This window comes from Octodon degus, unplaced genomic scaffold (genome assembly GCF_000260255.1).
Source record: "Octodon degus isolate 3935 unplaced genomic scaffold, OctDeg1.0 scaffold00158, whole genome shotgun sequence".
NCBI lineage: Eukaryota > Metazoa > Chordata > Mammalia > Rodentia > Octodontidae > Octodon > Octodon degus.
In genome coordinates this window covers 3,284,827-3,305,183 of record NW_004524734.1, presented here as the reverse complement: position 1 = coordinate 3,305,183, position 20,357 = coordinate 3,284,827, and the positions used below count along the sequence as shown (strand labels likewise).

General features: G+C 40.3%; 1 protein-coding gene across 3 annotated transcripts in view; it reads left to right on the top strand.

The window, feature by feature from the left end:
• Positions 1 to 18: 18 nt before the first annotated feature.
• Positions 19 to 20,357, top strand: part of Pds5a (PDS5 cohesin associated factor A) — a 146,984-nt gene continuing 126,645 nt past the window's right edge. For all 3 annotated transcript variants that reach the window (XR_002818363.1, XM_023702749.1, XM_023702750.1), the window contains exons 1-2: positions 19 to 108; positions 721 to 898. Coding sequence is in view for 2 of the 3 variants with exons in the window: in XM_023702749.1 (XP_023558517.1) it covers positions 761 to 898 (138 nt within the window). In the remaining variant the exon portion in view is untranslated. The remainder of the gene's footprint in view (positions 109 to 720; positions 899 to 20,357) is intronic.

Here is a 20,357-nt window from a genome sequence, read left to right as displayed (position 1 = left end):
CGGCTGGCGCCCGGGGGTGGCGCTCGGGCCTCGGCGCGGAGCGGGGCGGCCGCGGGCAGCAGGAACCGCAGGGCTCGGTCGGCCGAAGTTGAGCGAACAAAATGCGAAGTGCGGAGCCGCGTCAGCCGCTTCCTGGCGCGGGGCTGGGCTGCGGGCAGCTTGCTTGCCCCCCGCGGGCAGCGGGACCCGGGAAGGGCTCGCGGCCGGACCTGCCGGGCCCGCACGGCGGCCAGGCCGGGTGTTTTGTTCCAGAGCCGCCGCGGCGCGGGTCCGGCCGGGTCCCTAGTTTTGCGGCCTAAGCCGAGCCCTCTAGGCCTCGCGTCTCCCTCCCCGGAGGGGGCCGGCCAGGTGGGGACTCGGCGCTTCCCTGGGCCGAGCGGGGGCCTTCCAGTGCCGCCCAACTTCGGACCTAGGTTCCGGCGGGCGGATTTCATTGTGAACGTGGACTCGGAAACTCCGGGAGCGTTCGGCTCCTCCCGCGGCCGCAGCGGCTGGTGTTGGAGAGCTGGCGGGCCCCGGGCGGGCGCGGGCGGGCAGGCGGCAGCGGGGTCCCAGCCGCGGGGAGGAGTGGGGTGTCCGGACCGCCGCCGAAGCCCGGACCTCTGGCGAGAAAGCGTCTTCTTCACATTAGAGATTTTTTTTAATTTAAAAAAAAAAAAAAAAAAAAAAAGGTTACAAAGTCGCCCCTTTCTCGCTGAACTTTGGTTTTCTGACCGATAGAGGCCGGTAGAGGACTGTGAAAGAAAAGTTATCCCGCAGGATGGACTTCACCGCGCAGCCCAAGCCTGCCACGGCTCTCTGTGGCGTCGTGAGTGCTGACGGAAAGATCGCCTACCCTCCCGGAGTGAAGGAGATCACCGACAAGATCACTACCGACGAAATGATCAAACGACTGAAGGTCGGTCTGCGCTGCAGGTCTTTCAGATGCTTGCCCCTGGGATCTCGCTGTCCTCCTGGGCCTCTAGTTTCTTCTCCCACGTTCTTGAAGATACTTGTTTTGTCTTCTTATCTCTTCTGAAAAGTTTTTTTTTTTTTTTTTTTTCCATGCATACGTGAATAAAATCTGTAGGGACAGAGCTATTATGAGAAATTGAAAATGCGTTTTTTAAAATTTTACCGTTTTTCAAGTATAAGACTGTATTTTTAAACATTTTATTTTTCGGTGGATATTGTGTTTAGTGGGAATACTGTTTAAGTAGCTTGCAGCCTTCAATGTACTCTGTTTATATTTTCTTCTTAATTGCCACAGTTTCTAATATCCAGAGTCTGAATTACATAGTGTGCTTAAACTTTGATAGAAGGTATTGATTTTTCACAATTGAGACGTAAGATGAGATGATTAAATTCAGATTTGAAAAAGAGCAGTATAGCTCTTTTCAGAAGGCCTCAATTTAGCATAAGCATGGGACCCTCAGGTGAAGGGTGTAAGTTGGTCCTGTTTTCTCCATGTGTGGATAGAAATGGTGGCCAGAGCCTTCCAGATGGGTGCCATTCTTACGGTGGGATAATCTTGAAGCAGCTGTTCTGAGGCAGTTGATTCTCAGGAGATGTTTGAGGTAATAATGCTATATATTTTGGTTGTTATGGTTTGGGTAGGTAAAACACCTGAGGCAGTGAGTCCAGCTAAGGCTATGACAGTGGAATAGAGAGACAAGGAATAACTGAAGTGTTTTAGAGTTAGGATCAGATTTGATGGTAGACAAAAGAAGACAATGGGGAGTGTTTCTACTTTGGTTAACTTTATAAAATGTAGTTTTAGGGATTTTTGCTGGTAGAACTTAAAATAGTGACTAATGTATACAATGTTGCATTTAAAGTATTCCTAGTTTACACAGTTAACTAGATTTTGCAATGTGTTGCATTTTGTGGAAAGAATAAGTCACTGCTTCATTAAAACAGGGTTTTTCACCAGGCATAGTGGCGCACATGTGTAATTCCAGGATGAAGCAGGAGGATCACCATGAGTTTGAGGTCAGCCTGAACTGCATAGCAAAACCTTGTCTCAAAAAGACCAAACTTAACCAAAAAAAAAATTTGAAACCTTGAATTCTAGTAGTGAATAATATGGTATGAAAAATAGAAAGTTATAACTCTGTATGTACAATCCAGTTGACAGTGGGTTGACTATCAGTACTATTAACTGTAAAATGGACATATGACAAAGTCTAGGGTGAGCATTGGGTTAGACTTGTTAGGAGTTCTTTTGGAAATTAAAACCAACATTTTAGCAAAGTTGAATATCCCGCTGTCAGAATTTTGCTGTTCTTTTAATTGTATGTTTTTCTACTTTCTTTTCTCTTTGCTTTTCTTGTATAGTAGTTAGAAATTCCTATCTAGTTAAAATATTACTTTATCATTAGTAATATAAGGGGTATGTGTGTATTTGTCATGATGCAGGTAAAACCCAGGACTAAGTGCTAAGCAAGTGTTCTTCCACTGAGCCACAAGTTCAGCCCTTTCTCTTTTTTCTTTCCTTTTTTTTTGGAGGGGGGGTTCTTTTTGAGACAGGATCTTGCTATGCAGTTTAGTCTGGCCTTGAGCTCACTTTGTAGCCCAGGCTGGTCTCAAAAACTCACAGCAATCCTTCCTGTAGTCCTCCTGCCTCAGCCTCCTGAGTGTTGGGATTATAAGCATACCTGGCTCCTCATTTTTTGAATGTACAGTTTTAATAATATTTTAAAAATTTTAACAGCTATACAGAGGCAATCTAGATCTAGTGGTGTTCAGCTGCTAAGTTACAATCTCTAGCTATTCATAGTTTTGTTTTGTAATTATTTTTAAAAGCGGAATATATTTATTAGGGCGAAGACCGCTCATGTCCTAGAGAGGGACAGAAGGGGGATCCAAGCAGGGTTGTCCCTTGTAATTTATTTTTAATTTTTTTCCTTTATAGTTTTGAGAGGAATTCTTGATAAATTGCCCAGCCTGTCCTTGAACTTGTGGTCCTCCTAGCTTCCTGAGAGATTAGGTTACAGCCTTTCCTGAGGCTCACCCTATGTTTCTCTGGAACTTGATGTTTTTGATTTTTATTAGATAGAGTCTTGCTATGCAATTCAGGCTGGCCTCAAACTGCAGTCCTCTTGTTTTAGCCTTTGTACCAGTGTGCCACCATACAATTGTTTTTTTTTTTGAGGGTGGGATTCAGGGATTGAACTCAGGCCCTTGCGCCTTATTTTGCTGAGCCATCTCCCTGGCCCCACAGTTGTTTAACTATTAACGAAAGTCTCTTATATTCTTTATTAGATACTTCTTTCATGTTACGGTTGTATTATATTTGTCCATATACTTATTTGCTTTGTCTCCCTATCCTTTCTGACAGCTTTATGAATGTAGGTGCTAGGTCTTTGTTTTCATATTTGTATTCTCCTAGTGCAAACATTAATACTGAAACATAGCTGCAAAACAAATTTCTGCTCAATATTTTGTATTACTGTTGGGTTCTGAAAATATTTTTTGCTTCCTAAGTGGTCTATGTAGTGATCTACGTTTCTTTTTGGGAGATTTGTTTATGCTGGTTCTCTGATCATTTTTATCCCTCACTACCCTCTTGCTGGGACCAGTATGCCCTGTGGGGTTTTTTTTATGTACTTAGTACAAGGTCTATAGGATCTCACTACACAGATTGGACTCATGGTAATTCTCCTCTTTTCAGCCTCCCAAGCACTGGGATTACAGGCATGAGCCCATCTTTAAATGTTTTTATTTTTTGAAAGTGAAAGGTAGTTTTAAAACATTTTTAATTGTACCTGGGACTTTTGCTAAGATTGCAGCCCAGAAATAATGAAATTTAAAATTCAGAGCTAAAAGGTGACTTAGTGTTAATGCTTCAGCTCTAGAATGTCCACCCAAAAAACCTTCTGTGTTCCAAGGTAGAGTATTTAAAAGGTGATAGGATCACAGAGACTCAGTGTTGGTCAGTGGATTTCTCTGCTAATGAGTTGAACTACTGATTGTATTCTTAGGTGGAGGCCTGGTTAGAGGTGAGTCACTGGGTGTGACCTAGAAGATGCATCTCCTTTCTTTTTTTTGGTGGAACTGGGGATCGAACTCAGGCCTTTGCACTTGCCGGGGAAGCGCTTATTCTACTGAGCCATCTCCCCAGCTCCTTTCTTGATCTACTTCTTTTTCTCCATGATAAGAGCAGCTTTCTTCTTGGTCAGTCCTTTTCTCAGTTTGAGGCTGCCAACTATGGACTAAAACTGAGTCAAAATAAACCTTACCTACTTAAATTGTGAATGTTAGATATTTTATGCCAGCAACAAGAAAGTGACCAAAAGAGTTTCATTTTTGTTTCCGGGTGAAAAGTGTAACTTTGAAATGTGAGCAATTCTAGTCACAAACATCAGAAAACACATTTAACTTTTGTTTCTGAATATAAGCTGCAGTGTTGTCAGAAATTTAAAAGCTGTACTATTACTGGGCACAGTAGTCCATCGCCTGTCAGTTGCAACTACTCAGGAGACTGAGGCAGGTTGATTGCAAGTTGGAGATCAGCCTGGTGAACTTAGTGACTCTCTCACCCTCCCAAAAAAGTTGGGGGACCAGGGATGAGACTCTGGTACAGTGTTACTGGGGTCCATCCCCAGGATGTATGAATGAATACGTGAATGTACTATTTAAAAATTTAAGTGTTGGGAATGGCAGCAGGGAGTTCAGTATTATGTTCATCAATATCAGAGATAGCCATTCTTCAGTATAACTGTGGATTTTGAAACTAATGTAGGAATTGCATCTGATAGTTTTAAGCACATTAAATCCATGTATAAGTCTGAGGAATATGGTGTAGCCGAGTGGTAGATTGCTTGCTTAGCACACAGGAGGCCTGTTTGATAGTTTAGTAGGAATTAGGATATAGTGGGTTTGATTTAATGTCAGGCAGTTTGTTTTCCTCAGCAAACCTGGGCTGGAGATAGAAAGACTAGAAGTAAGAAGATCACCAATACTTTCCCTCCCTTCCAAAAGAACTCTGTGATTACCACGTAGCCTGATAATTTTACGTGTAATTATATAATATCAAGTGTAAAAAAAATGTTCATTACTTTAACATTTATGTTCATGGAAATGATTTCTAAGAAAAACTTTATTTAGATAGTTTCACTCTGTAGTTCAGACTGGCCTTTTTAGTATCTTACTGCATAACCCAAGCAAGCCTTGACTTCACAATGATCTTCCTGCCTCAGCATCCCAAGCACTGTACCACTGTTCCTGGCTGTGCTAAGAACTTTAAAAATCGAGTAGCACACCCTTCACTCTAGGCTCATTGTTATTTATTCTTTGAGATCGGGCCTCACTATGTAGTTTAAGCTGACCTTGAACTGACTTAGCCTAGGGTGGTCTCGAACTTGTAGCAATACTCCTGCTTCAGCCTCAATCCTGTAAAATTAACTACATTCATATTGTTAGGTAACCATCACCACCAATATATATCCAGAACTTTTTATCTTCCCAGCAGAAACACCTACATTATACATTAATTCCCCAATCTCATCTTCCATTTGCCCCAGTAACCAACCTACTTTTTTGTCTCAGCAAGATTTTTTTTTTTTTTTTTTTGTCTTTTTGAGTAGAATGTTGCTATGCAGTTCAGGCTGGCCTTGAGCTCATTTTGTAGCCCAGGCTAGTCTTCAACATAAACAATCCTCCTGCCTCAACCTCCCCAATGCTGGGATTACAGGCATGTGCCACCACACCTGGTATTAAGTAGGGTCTTGAAACATTACGTATAATATATTAATTTATATTAAGTTATATCAAAATTATATTAAATTATCCCAAAATTGTATTTTCTTTGTGACTGGCTTATTAGCATAATGTCTTCAAGGTTCATCCAAATTGTAGCATGTGTCAGAAGTTCCTCTAAGGCTGAATAGTATGCCATTTTCTGAACATACTATTTTGTTGTTTATTCATCTCTCGTTGAATACTTCTACTTTTGGGCCATTATGAGTAATTTTTTTTTCTTCCTTTGGTACCAGGAATCAAACTCAGGGCCTTGTACTTACTAGGTAGGCTGTGTTAATTACTTTTCTTATTGCTGAGACAAAATATTCAACACCCACAGTTAAAGGAGGAAAGGTTTATTTAGTTCATAGTTTGTGGAAGTTTCAGTTCCTAATCTCCTAGCTCCAAGGCAAGGTGGCTTGGCAGACAGGTATCACATAGGAGAAATAGTTCATTATGGGCAGAAGGTAGCAAAGTAAGTAAATGGCCTTTCAAGTATCTTTCTGCCCCTTTTATCTTATCCAGACCACTTATAGGTGGGTAGCACTCACTCGCTTAATTCTAGTGCCCTTGTACCATATAAATCAGTTCCATGTCACACACACTAGATCCAGCCACCTCTGAGAAAACCCCACCTATGACTACATGAGGCTTTGTTGGGGGGACATCTAGACTTAAGCCATAACATAGGTATTGTACCACTGAGTTATATTCCCAGGATAGCAACATTTCTTACCTTACATTTTTGTAGATCATGAATTCAGGCATAGTTGGCTTGCATCTGTTCTTTGCAACTACTATTCAGTTCACCTGGATTATGGGTGACCAACCTTTCAGCTTGCCCATCCTATATTGAACGAAGAATTGTGTTACTCTATATAAAGTAGTAAAATATAAAAGCTGACCACGGCAGTACACAGTTATATTCCCAGTGTTCTGGAATGCTGAGACAGGAAGCTCACAAATTCTCACTCAGCCTGGGCAACTTAATGATTTATAAAGATCCCGTATCAAAATGCCAAAAGGATGTGAGAGGGCTGGCGAAGTAGCTCAGCGGATTAAAGCACCTGCTGTGCCACCCCCAACTGAGATAGTAATTGAGAATAGGTGTGGTAACATGCGCCTATGATCCCAGCAGTTGGGAGGCTGTGAACAGGAGAATCACTATGAGTCCAATCTAGTAGTGAAACTGAATATCCTGTAGACCCTTTCCTAAAATACAGAGGGGAAAAAAAAGATGTGGGAAGAGGCTTTGGGGATCAGTCCCCAGTATGTGACCTCTCTGAACTCCCAGTATATGTGCATATGTGTAATATATTAATAACAAAACTTTCCTTTGAAACACATTTTTATTGCAATGTTTTATGTTTATTTGTGTGTGTATGTACGCATTTGGTATAGGGTCTTACTCAGCTCAGACTTGTAGTGATCCTCCTGTTTTCAGCCTCCCTAGCGCTGGGATTACAGGTGTGTGCCACCATGCCAGCTCAGTGCACCCAGGGATGGGGCTGGCACAGCATGTGGTGCTAGGGATTATTACTATGTCTTTGAAGAGCAGCATAAACATAAAACTAGTGAGCCCAGGGAGATAGCTCAGTAGAATAAGCTCTTGCCTGGCAAGTGCAGGGTCCTGAGTTCAATCCCCGGGACCACAAAAAAAAAAAAAAAAAAAAAAAAGCTAGTCTCAGGAACATAAAACTAGTGAAACATTGTAGCTTCTTTTTTTGAGTTATAGTCTCTCTTCGTAGTTTGGGCTGGCCTTGTGCTTCATGAAAATAATTCTTTAGAAATACTATGTGGCCAAGTAGTGATGACATGGATAAGGAATGATTGTGAAGTAATGAGTGTTTTTTCTCTTGGAAGATACATCTTAAAAATCTAGTGAAGCCAGGCGTGAAGACACATGCCTGTGATCCCAGCACTTGAGAGGCTGAAACAGAAAGATTGCTGGAAGTTTGAAGCCAGTGTGGGTTACATAGAGTGAGTTCAAGACCAGTCTGAACTGCATAGCGAGATCCTGTCTCAAAAAAATAAAAGAAATCTAGTGAAGAAGAGTTGTATCTTTCTTCCAAATTGAATGTCTACAACTTTATACATTTCCTGTTAGAAAATTCACAGGGAATGTGATTACGTTAACTAAAAATGAAGTCACAAATATACCTCAAATTTGATTTTTTTTCTAGAAAATTTGAAACCTATTCTCATGTTTTTGTATCAAAACAGAAAGCAAGCCTGATGTTTCCACTGTTCACAGAACTGTGTTTAGCCAACATATCAAAATGCAGAAAAAAAATAGTTTGCCATACCTTGAACTTGCCATAATTTGTTTCATTTTGAACACTGTTATGGTTCAAAAATTATCACAGGGGCTGGGGAAATGGCTCAGTAGAATAAGTGCTTCCCTGGCAAGTGCAAGGGCCTGAGTTCAATCCCCAGTTACACACACACACACACACACACACACACACAAAGTTGATTTTAATCTTGAAGATGCATGTTTAATTCATTTCAGTGAGCAGTCAGAGCCACTAAAAATGCTAAATCTGTAAGTCCTTTCTTCATGTTCTGTGTTTGTGTGTGTGTGTGTGTGTGAGAGAGAGAGAGAGACAGAGACAGAGAGAGAATGAATGAATGAATATCTAGCTGTGTAGTTTCATACTGGTCTTGAACTTGTTATGTAGTTCAGGCTGGTCTTGAACTCATGGCAATCCTCCTGTCTCAGCATCCTGAAGGCTGAGATTATAGGCATGTGCCATACCATCTGGCCAAATTTTTCTTTTTTGAGAGGGCAGGGTCATGTATTTAGTGTAGGATCTACAGGTCTCCCTACACAGATTGGACTCATAGTGATCCTCCTGTTTTCAGCCTCCCAAGCCCTGGGATTACAGGTGTGCATCACCATGCCCAGTCTCAGTTGACATCTCATCCCTCCCCCCAATGCCTGGGGCTCAGATCCTGGTCCCCACTTAGGTGCTTCTATCCACTGAGCTATCTGGCTGGCCCTATAATGATCACATTCATTGTAGAGATTTTATACCTGTACATCTTAATTCCTTTTCTCATCCCCTGCCCTCCCTTCACCCCTTCTTCCCGTTGTTTATAAAAGCTTTGTTTCCATTTTTTTTTTCTTTTCTCATACTAGCTTTTATAAGGGTCTGTTTGAGGTGTAACTTAATCTTTTTTTTTGAGGGGGAAGTCTTTGCATGGAGCTCCATTCCCAGTCATTTTTAGCTTTTGAGACAGGGTGTCACTAAGTTGACAAGTTGCCTAGGCTGGGCTTGCAGTTGTAATCCTCCTTCTTCAGCTTCCCAAAGTGCTGGCATTATAGATGTGCACCATCACATCCAGTGAGATGTGATACTTTAGGAAACATATTTTTGTTACAGTGACAACCATGGTTTTCAATTCTCTTTTGTCTATATGGAGCATTCCCTATATATATGCATGTGCCTGGAATTAGGCCACCTGTGATTACTGAAAACAGATACGATTTCCCTACAAATTAACCATATGGCCTTATTTATTTTATTTTGCTTTCTTGATAGGATCTTGCTAGGTAGTTCACACTGGCCTTGAACTTGCTATGTAGCCCAGGCTGGCCTTGAACCCACGGGGATCTTCCTAACTCAGTCTCCTGAGTGCTACATTAATGCAGTGTTAGAATGGCACTGGTGCAACCCTACATTCTGTTCATTATTGACTACACAGTCTGTGCTTGGGCACCATGCCATTGAGTTATGAAAAATATCTCTAAAGCTCACATCATATTAAGTTAGGATCATTATAGGCTACATTATCACCTGTCCCAGTCTACATGCAACCCGTGCAGGGATTATACATGCCCCATCTAGAGAGTTCATACTGGCTTCATACAACACTGGTGGCAACAGTTGGGGCTGTACTCAGCTGGATCCTTTTTGTGTTCATAATGTAGTGTTAGCTGTACGGCAGAGTATTTGGACATGGCTTCAAACTGGAGGAAGCTGCTATTCCTAGGTCTAGAACTGGTAGTATTACTTTTCCCTTCCTCTATTGGTTAAAATAGTCATAGCTAACCTATCCTACATTCAAGGGTAGAAAAGGCGTATTAAGCCTTTTTTTTTTTTTTTTTTTTTTTCTGTCAGGAGTGGGGGTCATCATACACAAGATAGATGTGTATACTGCCACTGAGCTATGCTCCATAGCCCCATCCTATCTTTCAGTGGAAGTAGGAAAGAATCTGTAGCTGTCTCAAAGCTGCCACTGGCATTCTTATAACAAGTCAGTATATTAATTACCTTTATACTTTATACTTATAAATTTGATAAAAAGTTTGCAGCCAATTTGCCAAATATTAAATTTAATTTTGTTTATGGTTCCCCCTCCCCAACACACACACTCTTGCTATGTAGTTCCAGTTGGCCTTGAACTCATTATGTATCTGAGTCTGGCCTCCAACTCTTATTTCTCCTGCTTTGGCCTCTTGAATGCTGGCATTACAGATGGTGCCAAACATATCTGGCATATAGACTTGTAAAATTAAAGTTTAAAAGAGTTTTTGTTTTTGTCCGTTTTGTGAGTTTTGTTTTGTTTTGTTTTGGGGTAGGAGTGTCGTGTTCTCTAGGCTGATCAACTCCTGTGCTCAAGCATCCAGGGCCTTATACATACAGGCGAGCACTTTACACCTACACTGTATCCCTATCCCAGTGTGATATTTGGTATGTGTATACACTATGTAAAGTTGATGTAAGAATACTTTCTAATGTGCTGGGTTAGGGGACAGTAACAATCTTTACAGTTTTGCTCTTCTAAAACAAGACTATGGCTGGGCATAATGGCAAACTTTGTGATTGCCTTTCCATATTTGCATCATTTTTCTGTATAAAAACTCCATAGTTTCTCATAACATTAATAAACTTATTTATACTACCATACCATAAACATGAACTAAATTCAGATCTTTACCAGTATCCTTTATAAAATTTCTTTTTTATAGCATTTATCAAACCTAGAGTCTTGTGTAATTTAGCACTAGACACATGCTCTAAGTAAGCTATATCTTAGCCAGATTTCTTTGCAGTTCTTTCTGACCTAATTAGGTTATATAAAATACCACAAATTTTTGTCTTATTTTGCTTTTTTTTCTTGATTTAACAAGGTTTCATTCTGTAGCACAGGCAGGCCTCAAACTCAATCTTCCCCCTCGAACAGTAGCATTATAGGAAGGTACCAGTATGCCTGGCTGAATTCTTTTTATCTAAATGATTATTACAAGCTTTATATACTATTAATTTCTCTCTCTTTTTAAAATTTTTTAATTTTTTAAATTTTTTAGTCAGGATTTTGTCAAATAGTTTATGCTGACCTTGAACTCACTATGTAGCATGGGCTGAGGTTCAACTCAGTGCTTCTGCCTCAGCCTCCCAAATCCTGGGATTACAGACATGTACTTCCCATGCCTGGCTATATATCTATATTTGTATATATTTATTGATGACTTTTTCATTTCTTCTGACAAATAACAATCCTTACTTGATTTTTTTATTGTGATAAATACCCCAGAATATGTCATCTCAACCATTTTTAGGCGTAAGTAGTGTTAATTATATGAACATTGTTGTACAGCAGAACTTTTTTTTAGCAAAACTGAAACTTCTTGTTGGATAATAACTCCCTTTCACCCCATCAGCCCCTGGAGACCACTATTGTGTCTTCTGCTTATAAGAGTTTGACTAGTTTAAATATTCAACATGCATACATATATACAAGCATTTTTCTTTTGTAACTGTCTTACTTCATTTGCCATAATATCTCTAGGACTCATCCATATTGTAATATATATGTATTTTTTTCATTTACTCTTATTTATTTTTTATTTTAGGGAAGGGTTTACAGGGTGTTCAGGGTCTCACTACTAGGTCGGACTCATAGTGAGCCGCCTATTTACAGCCTTCCAAGAGCTGGGATTACAGGCATGCGCCACATGCCCAGTCTCAATTGCCCTCTTAGTGTGCCCTGGGGTTGGGGCCGAGGCCAGCACAGCAGGCCTGGGGATCAAACCCCAGGCCCCTGCACCTGCTTGCAGGCGTTTTAATCCACTGAGCTATTTGGCTGGCCCTCATAGGCATAGTGATGCACTCCTGTAATCTTAGCACTTGGAAGCTTGAGGCAGGAAGATCACCATGAATTTGAGGCCACCCTGAATTACAGAGTGAGACCCTGCCCCCCAATAAAGTGTGTGTGTTTCACATATTCTTTAGTCATCTCTTAGCATTTATGTTGTTTCTACTCGTTGGCTATCGTAAATAATGTTGCCCCGTGTATAGGTGTGCAAGTGTCTCTTGGAAATCCTGTTTTGAGACAGGGTCTCCTAAGATTAGTCCTCAACTCTGTGCATGTAGCTTAGGCTGGTCTTGAATTTGCAGCCATTCTGCCTCAGTGAGTGCTGGGATTATAGGCATGTGACCACCACATTCTGCTAAGCTTTTTAACTTCAATGATGTTTTTCTAGTGGCACCATTTTACATTCCCAGTCTGCTTTTTATATTCCCATCATAGTCTAAAGAGTTTGGTATTTTTTCTCATGTCCAACAGTTAATTCCTTTTTTAAATAATGTCTCTTCTAATGGGTATAAGGTAATATTGTGGTTTGTTGTTTTTGTGGAATTGTTTTGTTTTGAGACAGGGTCTCATTATGTAGTTCAGGCCAACTTAAGTTCAGTGCGTTACCCAAGCTGGCCTCAGACTCACAGCAATCCTTCTGCCTTAGTCTCCCAAGAGCTGGAATTATAGGCGTGTGCCACCATGCCCTGCTTAATATTGTGGTTTTGATTTGTATTTCTCACATCATAAGTGATGTTGAACATTTTCTCATGTTTGTCAGCTGCCCTAACCCCTTAAACAGTACTGGGGATTGAACTAAAGGCCTTTGCACTGAGCTGTATACCTCACTATTTTTAAAATTTATTTTTAGTGAAGGTCAAGCTAAGTTGCCCAGGTTGGGCCTGAACTTGCTATCTGGAAGGCCTCAGTCACCTGGCGTGCTGGGATTGCAGGTGTGTTCCATCACACCCAATTTGCTTATTTATATTTTTTAGAGAAGTGTCTATTCAGGGCCGGCCAGTTAGCTTAGCGGGCTAAAGCACCTGCTTAGGCAGAGCGCAGCGGCCGGGGTTCGATCCCCAGTGTGCTATGCCAGCCCTGCTCCTGGGGTGCACTGAGATGGCGATTGAGACTGGGCATGGTGGCATGCGCGTGTAGTTCCAGCACTTGGGAGGCTGAAAACAGAATCACTACGAGTCTGATCTATGTAGTGTGACCTTGTACACCCTGTCCTAAATTCATAAAAAAAGTCTATTCAAGTTTTTCCCTCAATTTGTTTTGTTGTTGTTGTAAATGTGTTCATATTCAGTTATAATTTAAAAATTCCTTATATAAGAGAACTATATAAAAACTTACACTTGGGCTGGAGAATGCCCTTCATTGGTAACACACTTCCTCACCTGTGGGAGCCCGTTACAACCCACATCCTATGTTTTCCACAAGTCTCACCCTGCCTTTACCCTTTGCCTCATATTTCTTTTGACCCACTCACTACACAGAGACAATCATTTATCGGTTTTTGGTTTATTCTTTTTTTTTTATTTTTTTATTTTATTGTATTTTTTGGTTTATTCTTTCTTTCCGTATTATCTTCCATTTTATTCAAAAGCTAGATTGTGAATTAAGTAAAAGTGTTTTTTGTTGTTTTTGTTTCTCACCCTGCTAGAGAGCAAACCTGGGCGTTAGGCTTGTTGGGTAAACTACCAACTGAGCTACATTCCGATCTTAAAACTATTTTCCTTAAAGCTTGGTGAGGACTGAGTCAGTATTTATAAGGAGATTACTTTGTGGCAGAAGTTAATTTAAAAATATCTTTGAGGATCATTAGGCTGTAGTAAAATTGTTTTTAGATCTTGAAATGTTATATAAATTTGTCTATTTCATTCTTATCCTTCATTTTTTGTGGGAGGTTGGTTTTGTTTATACTCTTTTGAATTTCTGGTTATTGAGAGATCTTGCTATAGAATTCAGACTGGCCATAAACTTGCAGTAATTCTCCTATCTGAACCTCCTGAGTGCTGTGACTCCAGATGTGCACCTTGGTACCAGGCTGTGTTTGATTTTTGGAGTCAGGGTCTCACTGTGTAGTATTACAAGCATGCGCCAACATACCTGGCTTTTATTGCCATTTTATCCGATTTTTAATTTTTTTTTTTTTTTTTTGTTACATTGTAATTGTCACCGTTGGAATAGTTTTTCCTAGATTTTTGTTTATTGTTAATTGGGGTAGCTGTTGACACAGGGTCTTGCTGTATAGTTAAGGCTGGCCTTGAACTCAGCATGTACCTCTGGCCTGCCTCAAATTCACAGCAATTCTCCTGCTTCAGCCTCGCACATGCTGGGATTATAGGCATGTGCCACCACACTCAACGGTTAAGTTTTTAAATAGGCTATTATTTTTAGAGCATTTAAGTTCATGGCAAAATTAAGTGGAGGTACTGAGAATTTCCAGCTACCTCTTGTTTACCCTTCTTTATCACATTGACATTGTGGGTATATTTGTGAACCAAGGTTAACACATCATTATCACTTAATCATGTTTTTTCTCTATAGTTTTAACATGGTAAATCCTAAATGCTTCACTTATGCTTTTGGTTTTTTTGTTTGTTTGTTTGTTTGTTTTGGTTGTTGTTGTTGTTTAGATTTGTTATTGTCCACTTGGAGATTTTAAGTGCCAATTTACTGATCTTTTTTTGCGGGGGGGGGGGGAGAGCGGGGGCAGAACCAGGGATTGAACTCAGACTCTTGCACTTGCCAGGGAAGCGCTTATTGCACTGAGCCATCTCCCCGGCCCTAATTTATTGGTCTTAAATAGATGTAGGTAGAGGGTTTTAAATCCTGAATATAATCAGCATATATCTAGATTGATGTTCTAAGACTTTTTTGGTAACATAATTACTTTGTGTATTTGTAGAGAATCAAGTACTTGGTAACTATTTGCATCTGATTCATTCCCCTCCAAATTTAGTAGTATAGGGATGGGCTCAATTGTCTGGATTTTTTTTTTTCTTTTCCCCCCATTGCATTTAATTTTTCATTTTTTGAAGCTACATAGTTTAATAGTTTAGGCCAACCTTGAATTCACTATAAAGCCTAGGGTGGCCTTGAACTCAGGGGCAGTCCTTGCCTTAGCCTCCTGAGTGCTGGGATTACAGACATATATCACCACACTCTGCCCCTTACTTAGGTAACCCTGATACAGGGAAAATGCACTGAGAATTCCAGAAAGATATTTTATTTTCCTTATTATTAAATGCTAGGTTAACTTTTCTTAAAAGTTTTGCCTAAAATTTTTTTAAGTTAGTTATAGAAATATAATAATAAGTAATTTCTAGGATGTTTAAATTGCTTAAATTCTACCTGGATTTGGAGATACAGCTCTATGGTAGAACAACTGCATAGCAGCATACTTAAGGAAATTCCATCCTTTTTTTTTTTTTTTGGAAAGAGTCTACAGGGCGTTCAGTGTCTCACTACTAGATTGGACTCATAGTGATCCGCCTGTTTACAGCCTCTCAAGAGCTGGTATTACTTACAGGTGCATGTCACCATGCCCAGTCTCAGTTGTCATCTCAGCGTGCACCAGGGTCAGGCCGGCACAGCATGCCCGGGTATCAAAGCCCAGGCCCCTGCACCTGCTTGCAGGTGCTTTAATCTGCTGAGTTATTTGGCCGGCACCAGGAAATTCTATCTTGAAACACTTGAATTTATTTCAAAGGTATACAACTATGTATGTATATAATGATCTCTTTCACCTTATCTGCTGAAAATTTTTTAGAACTATTATTAGCCTTTTTTTTTTTTTTTTTTTTTCCTGCATTTAGGATAGGATCTACAGGGTCTCACTACACAGACCAGGCTCGTAGTGATCCTCCTGTTTTCATCGTCCCAAGTGCTCAGCTTACAGGCGCATGCCACCACGCCCAGTTTCAATCAATGTCTCAATGTGCCCAGGGACGGGGTTGGCGCCAGCAGGGCACGCTGAGGATCACACCCGAGCTACTGCGCTATGCCTAAGCAGGTGCTTTAGTCCGCTGAGCTATCTGGCTGTCCCTAGCCTGTATCTATTAAATACAGTCTTACTACTGTTTTTAAAAATGTAATTTAATGTCAGTAGTCTGTAAGGATAATAGCTTACAAAGTGATTTGATGGGTTATTCAATTACGAAATCAGATATTCTGGGTTTCTAAATGATGTTTTCTGTCATCTCACCTTTTTTTTTTTTTTTTTAATACAGAATCTAGATCAGTCATGGTGAACCTTTAAAGATGAAGTGCCCAAACAATAACCCCAAGTCCACTTATTTATGGTAGACTGTCAACACTGCCTTTATGTGCGATTATTCAATGCCCAGACTGTGGCCATTCTGGGTAACTTGTCCTGAGTTGTTTTTTTAAATATTTATGTATTTATTGCGGTACTGGGGATTGAACTCAGGACCTTGTGTTTGCCAGGCAAGCCCTTATTCTACTGAGCTATCTTGGCCCTTGGCTTGAGTTCTTACCGAAAGGAATCTGTGTGCCTACTGTGGCATTTGTGCCATAGGTTTGACCCTACTGTTCTAGACAACCATTTTAGAGTGGCCCTGAACTCACTGTTACGTAACCTAGGCTTGTTTTGAACTCACAGGCACTCTCCTGCCTTAGCCTCCCTCTCGAGTGCTGGGATAGACATGTACCATGCCTAGCAATAGATTTTTAAATTTTATTTTGTGGTTCTTTCCCATTTCAACTATCTGCTACAAATGTAACTTGTTGGAATTTTTTTTTTTAAAACTCAGGTTGAATCAGCAGTTCTATATATGTCTTACTGGTGAAAGTTTTACTTTTGCTAAAACAAGAGGGCCAGCAAACATTGACCTGTTTGTATTTTCAGTGTTGTATGGCATTCCAAAGCAAATTATTTCTGTTTGTGTATATGATAGGATCCTTGTAGGGCTTCTGAATCATTAAAAATGAAATCTTATGTGGCTTTATTACTTTTGAGTTCAATTATTTGCAAACTACAAATGCTTGAAATATATCAAACTGATATCACACTTTAAATAGTAAATTGCTCTGGTAAGAGGTACTTGGTTTTCTAGCTGTTCTCAGATTTTGTTTTTTGCTTTGTTTGCTGTCATGTGTTTTCTGTGCTTTCCTTTACATCTGTCTTACTTGGTGTTATTAGTCCACTTTCCTGTCACTGGGACACAATACCTAACACCCATAACTTAATTTGGGTTACATTTTCAGGGGATTCAGTCCCTAATCTGATTCCAGTGTAAAAAAACATGGTGAGAGGGTGTGGTGAAGCAGAGTTTAGTTCATAAACAGCCAAAGCGCAGCACTAGGGGGCCTGCCCCTTAACTCAGTTCTTTAAGTGGCTGCTTCAACAAAGCAGTCAGACTCAGGTTGCTGTGGTTCAATCCCCACAACTCAAGCCAACCAAACCTGCCCTAAAGGCATTCAGACCAAAGAGCAGCACTATGGAATCAGCTAGAGGGGAAGGGCCAGAAACTAACACCCAAAGTCACAGCTCTTGACCCACCCAGTTACACCTAGAAGTGTGCAGAGGTTGGTAATCCCCAGAAAGGTCCTAAGCCAAACAGATTCACATGGTTAAGTTTAAACACCATATTGGGATTCTCTGAGTTTATGTGATCTATAATTGATCTCTATTTTTTAAAAACATAATAATGGTTATCACTTAATGTATTTATTCCTCCTTGTTTTTCTCATTTCTCCCATGTGCTTGATAGTGTTCAGTAGTTTGGTAGTTTACTTTTCTCTGCCCAAGTCACTGTTGTCACTGCACATCATCCACATTTTCCATTATACTTTTCAGCATACTGATTCCAAGTGAGTTTTTTTTTTGTTGTTTTCTTTTTGGTAGTGGGAATTGAACTCACACGTATATTCATTCTCTCACTGAGCTGTTTCAAGTCCCTTTCAGATAGCTGTAACTTACAGGTCATGTGTGGCTTTTATTCTGTTTACTTATTACTTGACGATAGTTTTCCTCCTTCCCTTTGCTTTTGATTGAATGTTGGACTTTATGTATAAAATAGCAATTGTGGAATCAATTATGTTTATGCCCAGAAATAAATACCTTTCTTGTTAGGCTGTTTGAAGAACTGAATCAATTTTAATCTGGTTGAGGTTTACTATATATACTTTTTTTTTTTTTTTAATGAGCAGAATATATTTATTGAGGGAAAGAAAGCTCCTGTCCGAGAGAGGGACAAGAAGGGGGCCTGAGCGGGTAGTTCCCCAGGAAGCTGTCTCTTTTAGGGACTTTTATAGTGTAAAACCATGTGGGGCTAAGGTGGAGAAAATGGGAACTCACTTAGGTGGATGTGGGGTGGGACAAAACTATGGTCAACCAATGAGATTACAAGTACCATTGCTCAGGTAAAATTAATTTAAGTCCGGGACCAAATGGAGGAAGGGAATCAGGTAGCAAGGGGGCATAAATGTAAAACAGGATCTTATCTGGTAGCCATCAGATAAGGATTCTTTCTGGCTTTCTCAGGGCAATGACCAATCTGGGATGCTATTCTTGAGGGAGGTTAGCATTTGTTTGCTTTAGGTCTGGCTCACAGCAGGAGTATCCATTCCTCCCACAGTTGTAAGATATCTTATATGTATGCTTTCTCCTTCGAAGGCCTGGCCCTGTCTGATTGCCTGTAATACTTCTATCTAACTCGGCTGCCTGCAACATCCCCTCCTCTGAAGAAGTAACCCAAACTGCTGTGAGGGAATCATGGACGATGACTGCTCTAACTTCTTCAGGCTGAAAGGGGTCGTAGTTGTTGACCGGCAGTCAGATACATTCTTTAGAGGTTCTATCTAAAGGCCCAATAAATGACAGGGATTTTCCTCTTGGGTGGATGTATAGCTTTGAATCTTTGTGGGTGTCCCCATCTTCTTTCTAATTGATTCCTCCACTCAGGCATCCCTGAGTAGCCCTCTCCAGAGCAGGTGGATGCTCCTCTGTCCAATGATCTTGGTCAAAGCCTCCAAATGATACAGGGAAAAAAACTGATCTCGGGTGGGTGACTTCCAAACGATACAGGGAACCTCCAAATGACATAGGGAAAAAGGGTCTCCCGACCTGACTTGCGTGAGTTTGTGTTCTCTAAAACAGAAGAACGAATTTTAGGAACAAATGGAGATTATAAGCAGAATATATTTATTGAGGGAAAGAAAGCTCCTGTATGAGAGAGGGATTGGAGGGGGGCCTGAGCAGGTAGTTCTCCCTACTCTATGTACTTTAATCACGTGTGTACCCATCAGTCTGTCCTTCTAAAAAAGTGTTTCAGAGTAAGTTGCAGATACTTGTGTGCTTTCCCTTCACTACATCATAAATATCATTAGAGTGTAATATTAGATGACAGTTTTTTGGAAGGGAAAGTAGAACCTATCATAATTGTGTTATGTTACGGATTTTAGCATATCCTTGCAAGATCATTTGTGTGTGTGTGTGTGTGTGTGAGAGAGAGAGAGAGAGAGAGAGAGAGAGAGAGAGAGAGAAAATGAATGAATGAATGAATGAATGAATGAATCTGTCTTACTATGCAGTTTAGGCTGGCCTTGAGCTCGCTTTGTAGCCCAGGCTGGTTTCCAATTCACTATGATCCTCCTGCCTCAGCCTCCTGAGTGCTGGGTTAGACATGCACTATGACACACAGCTTTTTATTTTTAATTGGGACTTGTATCTAGCATATCCTAATTCTGTTGTTTTAAATCCCCCCCCCAATACAATAGACATGCTCCATCACTTGGTCTCTTTGTTGCAAAAGTTCTATTTGTATATTTTCTATTTTTTATTGCTTCATTTATATTTTGGGTTTCTGATATGAGAAACTGCTATATTTAAGCGTATGCATGTAATTTGTTTTACTTTACATTATGGTCTCAAGGTGCATCTATTTTCCTACAAATGCTTCATTTGTCCTTCATTTTGACAGTAATGCGCCATTTTACATAAATGCTATGTTTCTTTATCCATTCACCTATTGATGGATAAGTAGGTCAGTCTCAAGATTTAGTTACTATGAGCTCTGCTTCTTTAATTGTGGGAGCGCCTTACCAATGTAATATGTTGCCTTTAACTCTTAGGAGAAGTGGAATAGTAAGGTTGAATATAATTTCTAGGTTTAATACTAGTTTGCATTCCCACCAAAAATGTAAAAGGATTCTTTGCTCCACAGTCTTACCAGCATTTGTTGTTACTTGATTTTTTGAGACAGGGTCTTGCTGTGTACTCCAGGCTGACCTTGAACTCACTCACTATGTAAGCCAACTTGGCTTCCTGTTTATTATTTGATTTCTTAATGATGGCCGTTCTTTTTGGAGTAATATGGAATCTCAGTGTTTTTTTAATTTGCATTTCTCTAATGGTCAGAAATGTTGAACATTTCATTTATTTTTGTCTTTTTGAGACAGGATCTCACTATATAATTCAGGCTGGTCTCAAGCCCACAACTCTGCCTCAGCCTCCCAAGTCCTAGAATTACACACATGTACCACCATGCCCATCCCTGAACTTTTTTTTTTTTAAACCTTAGGGC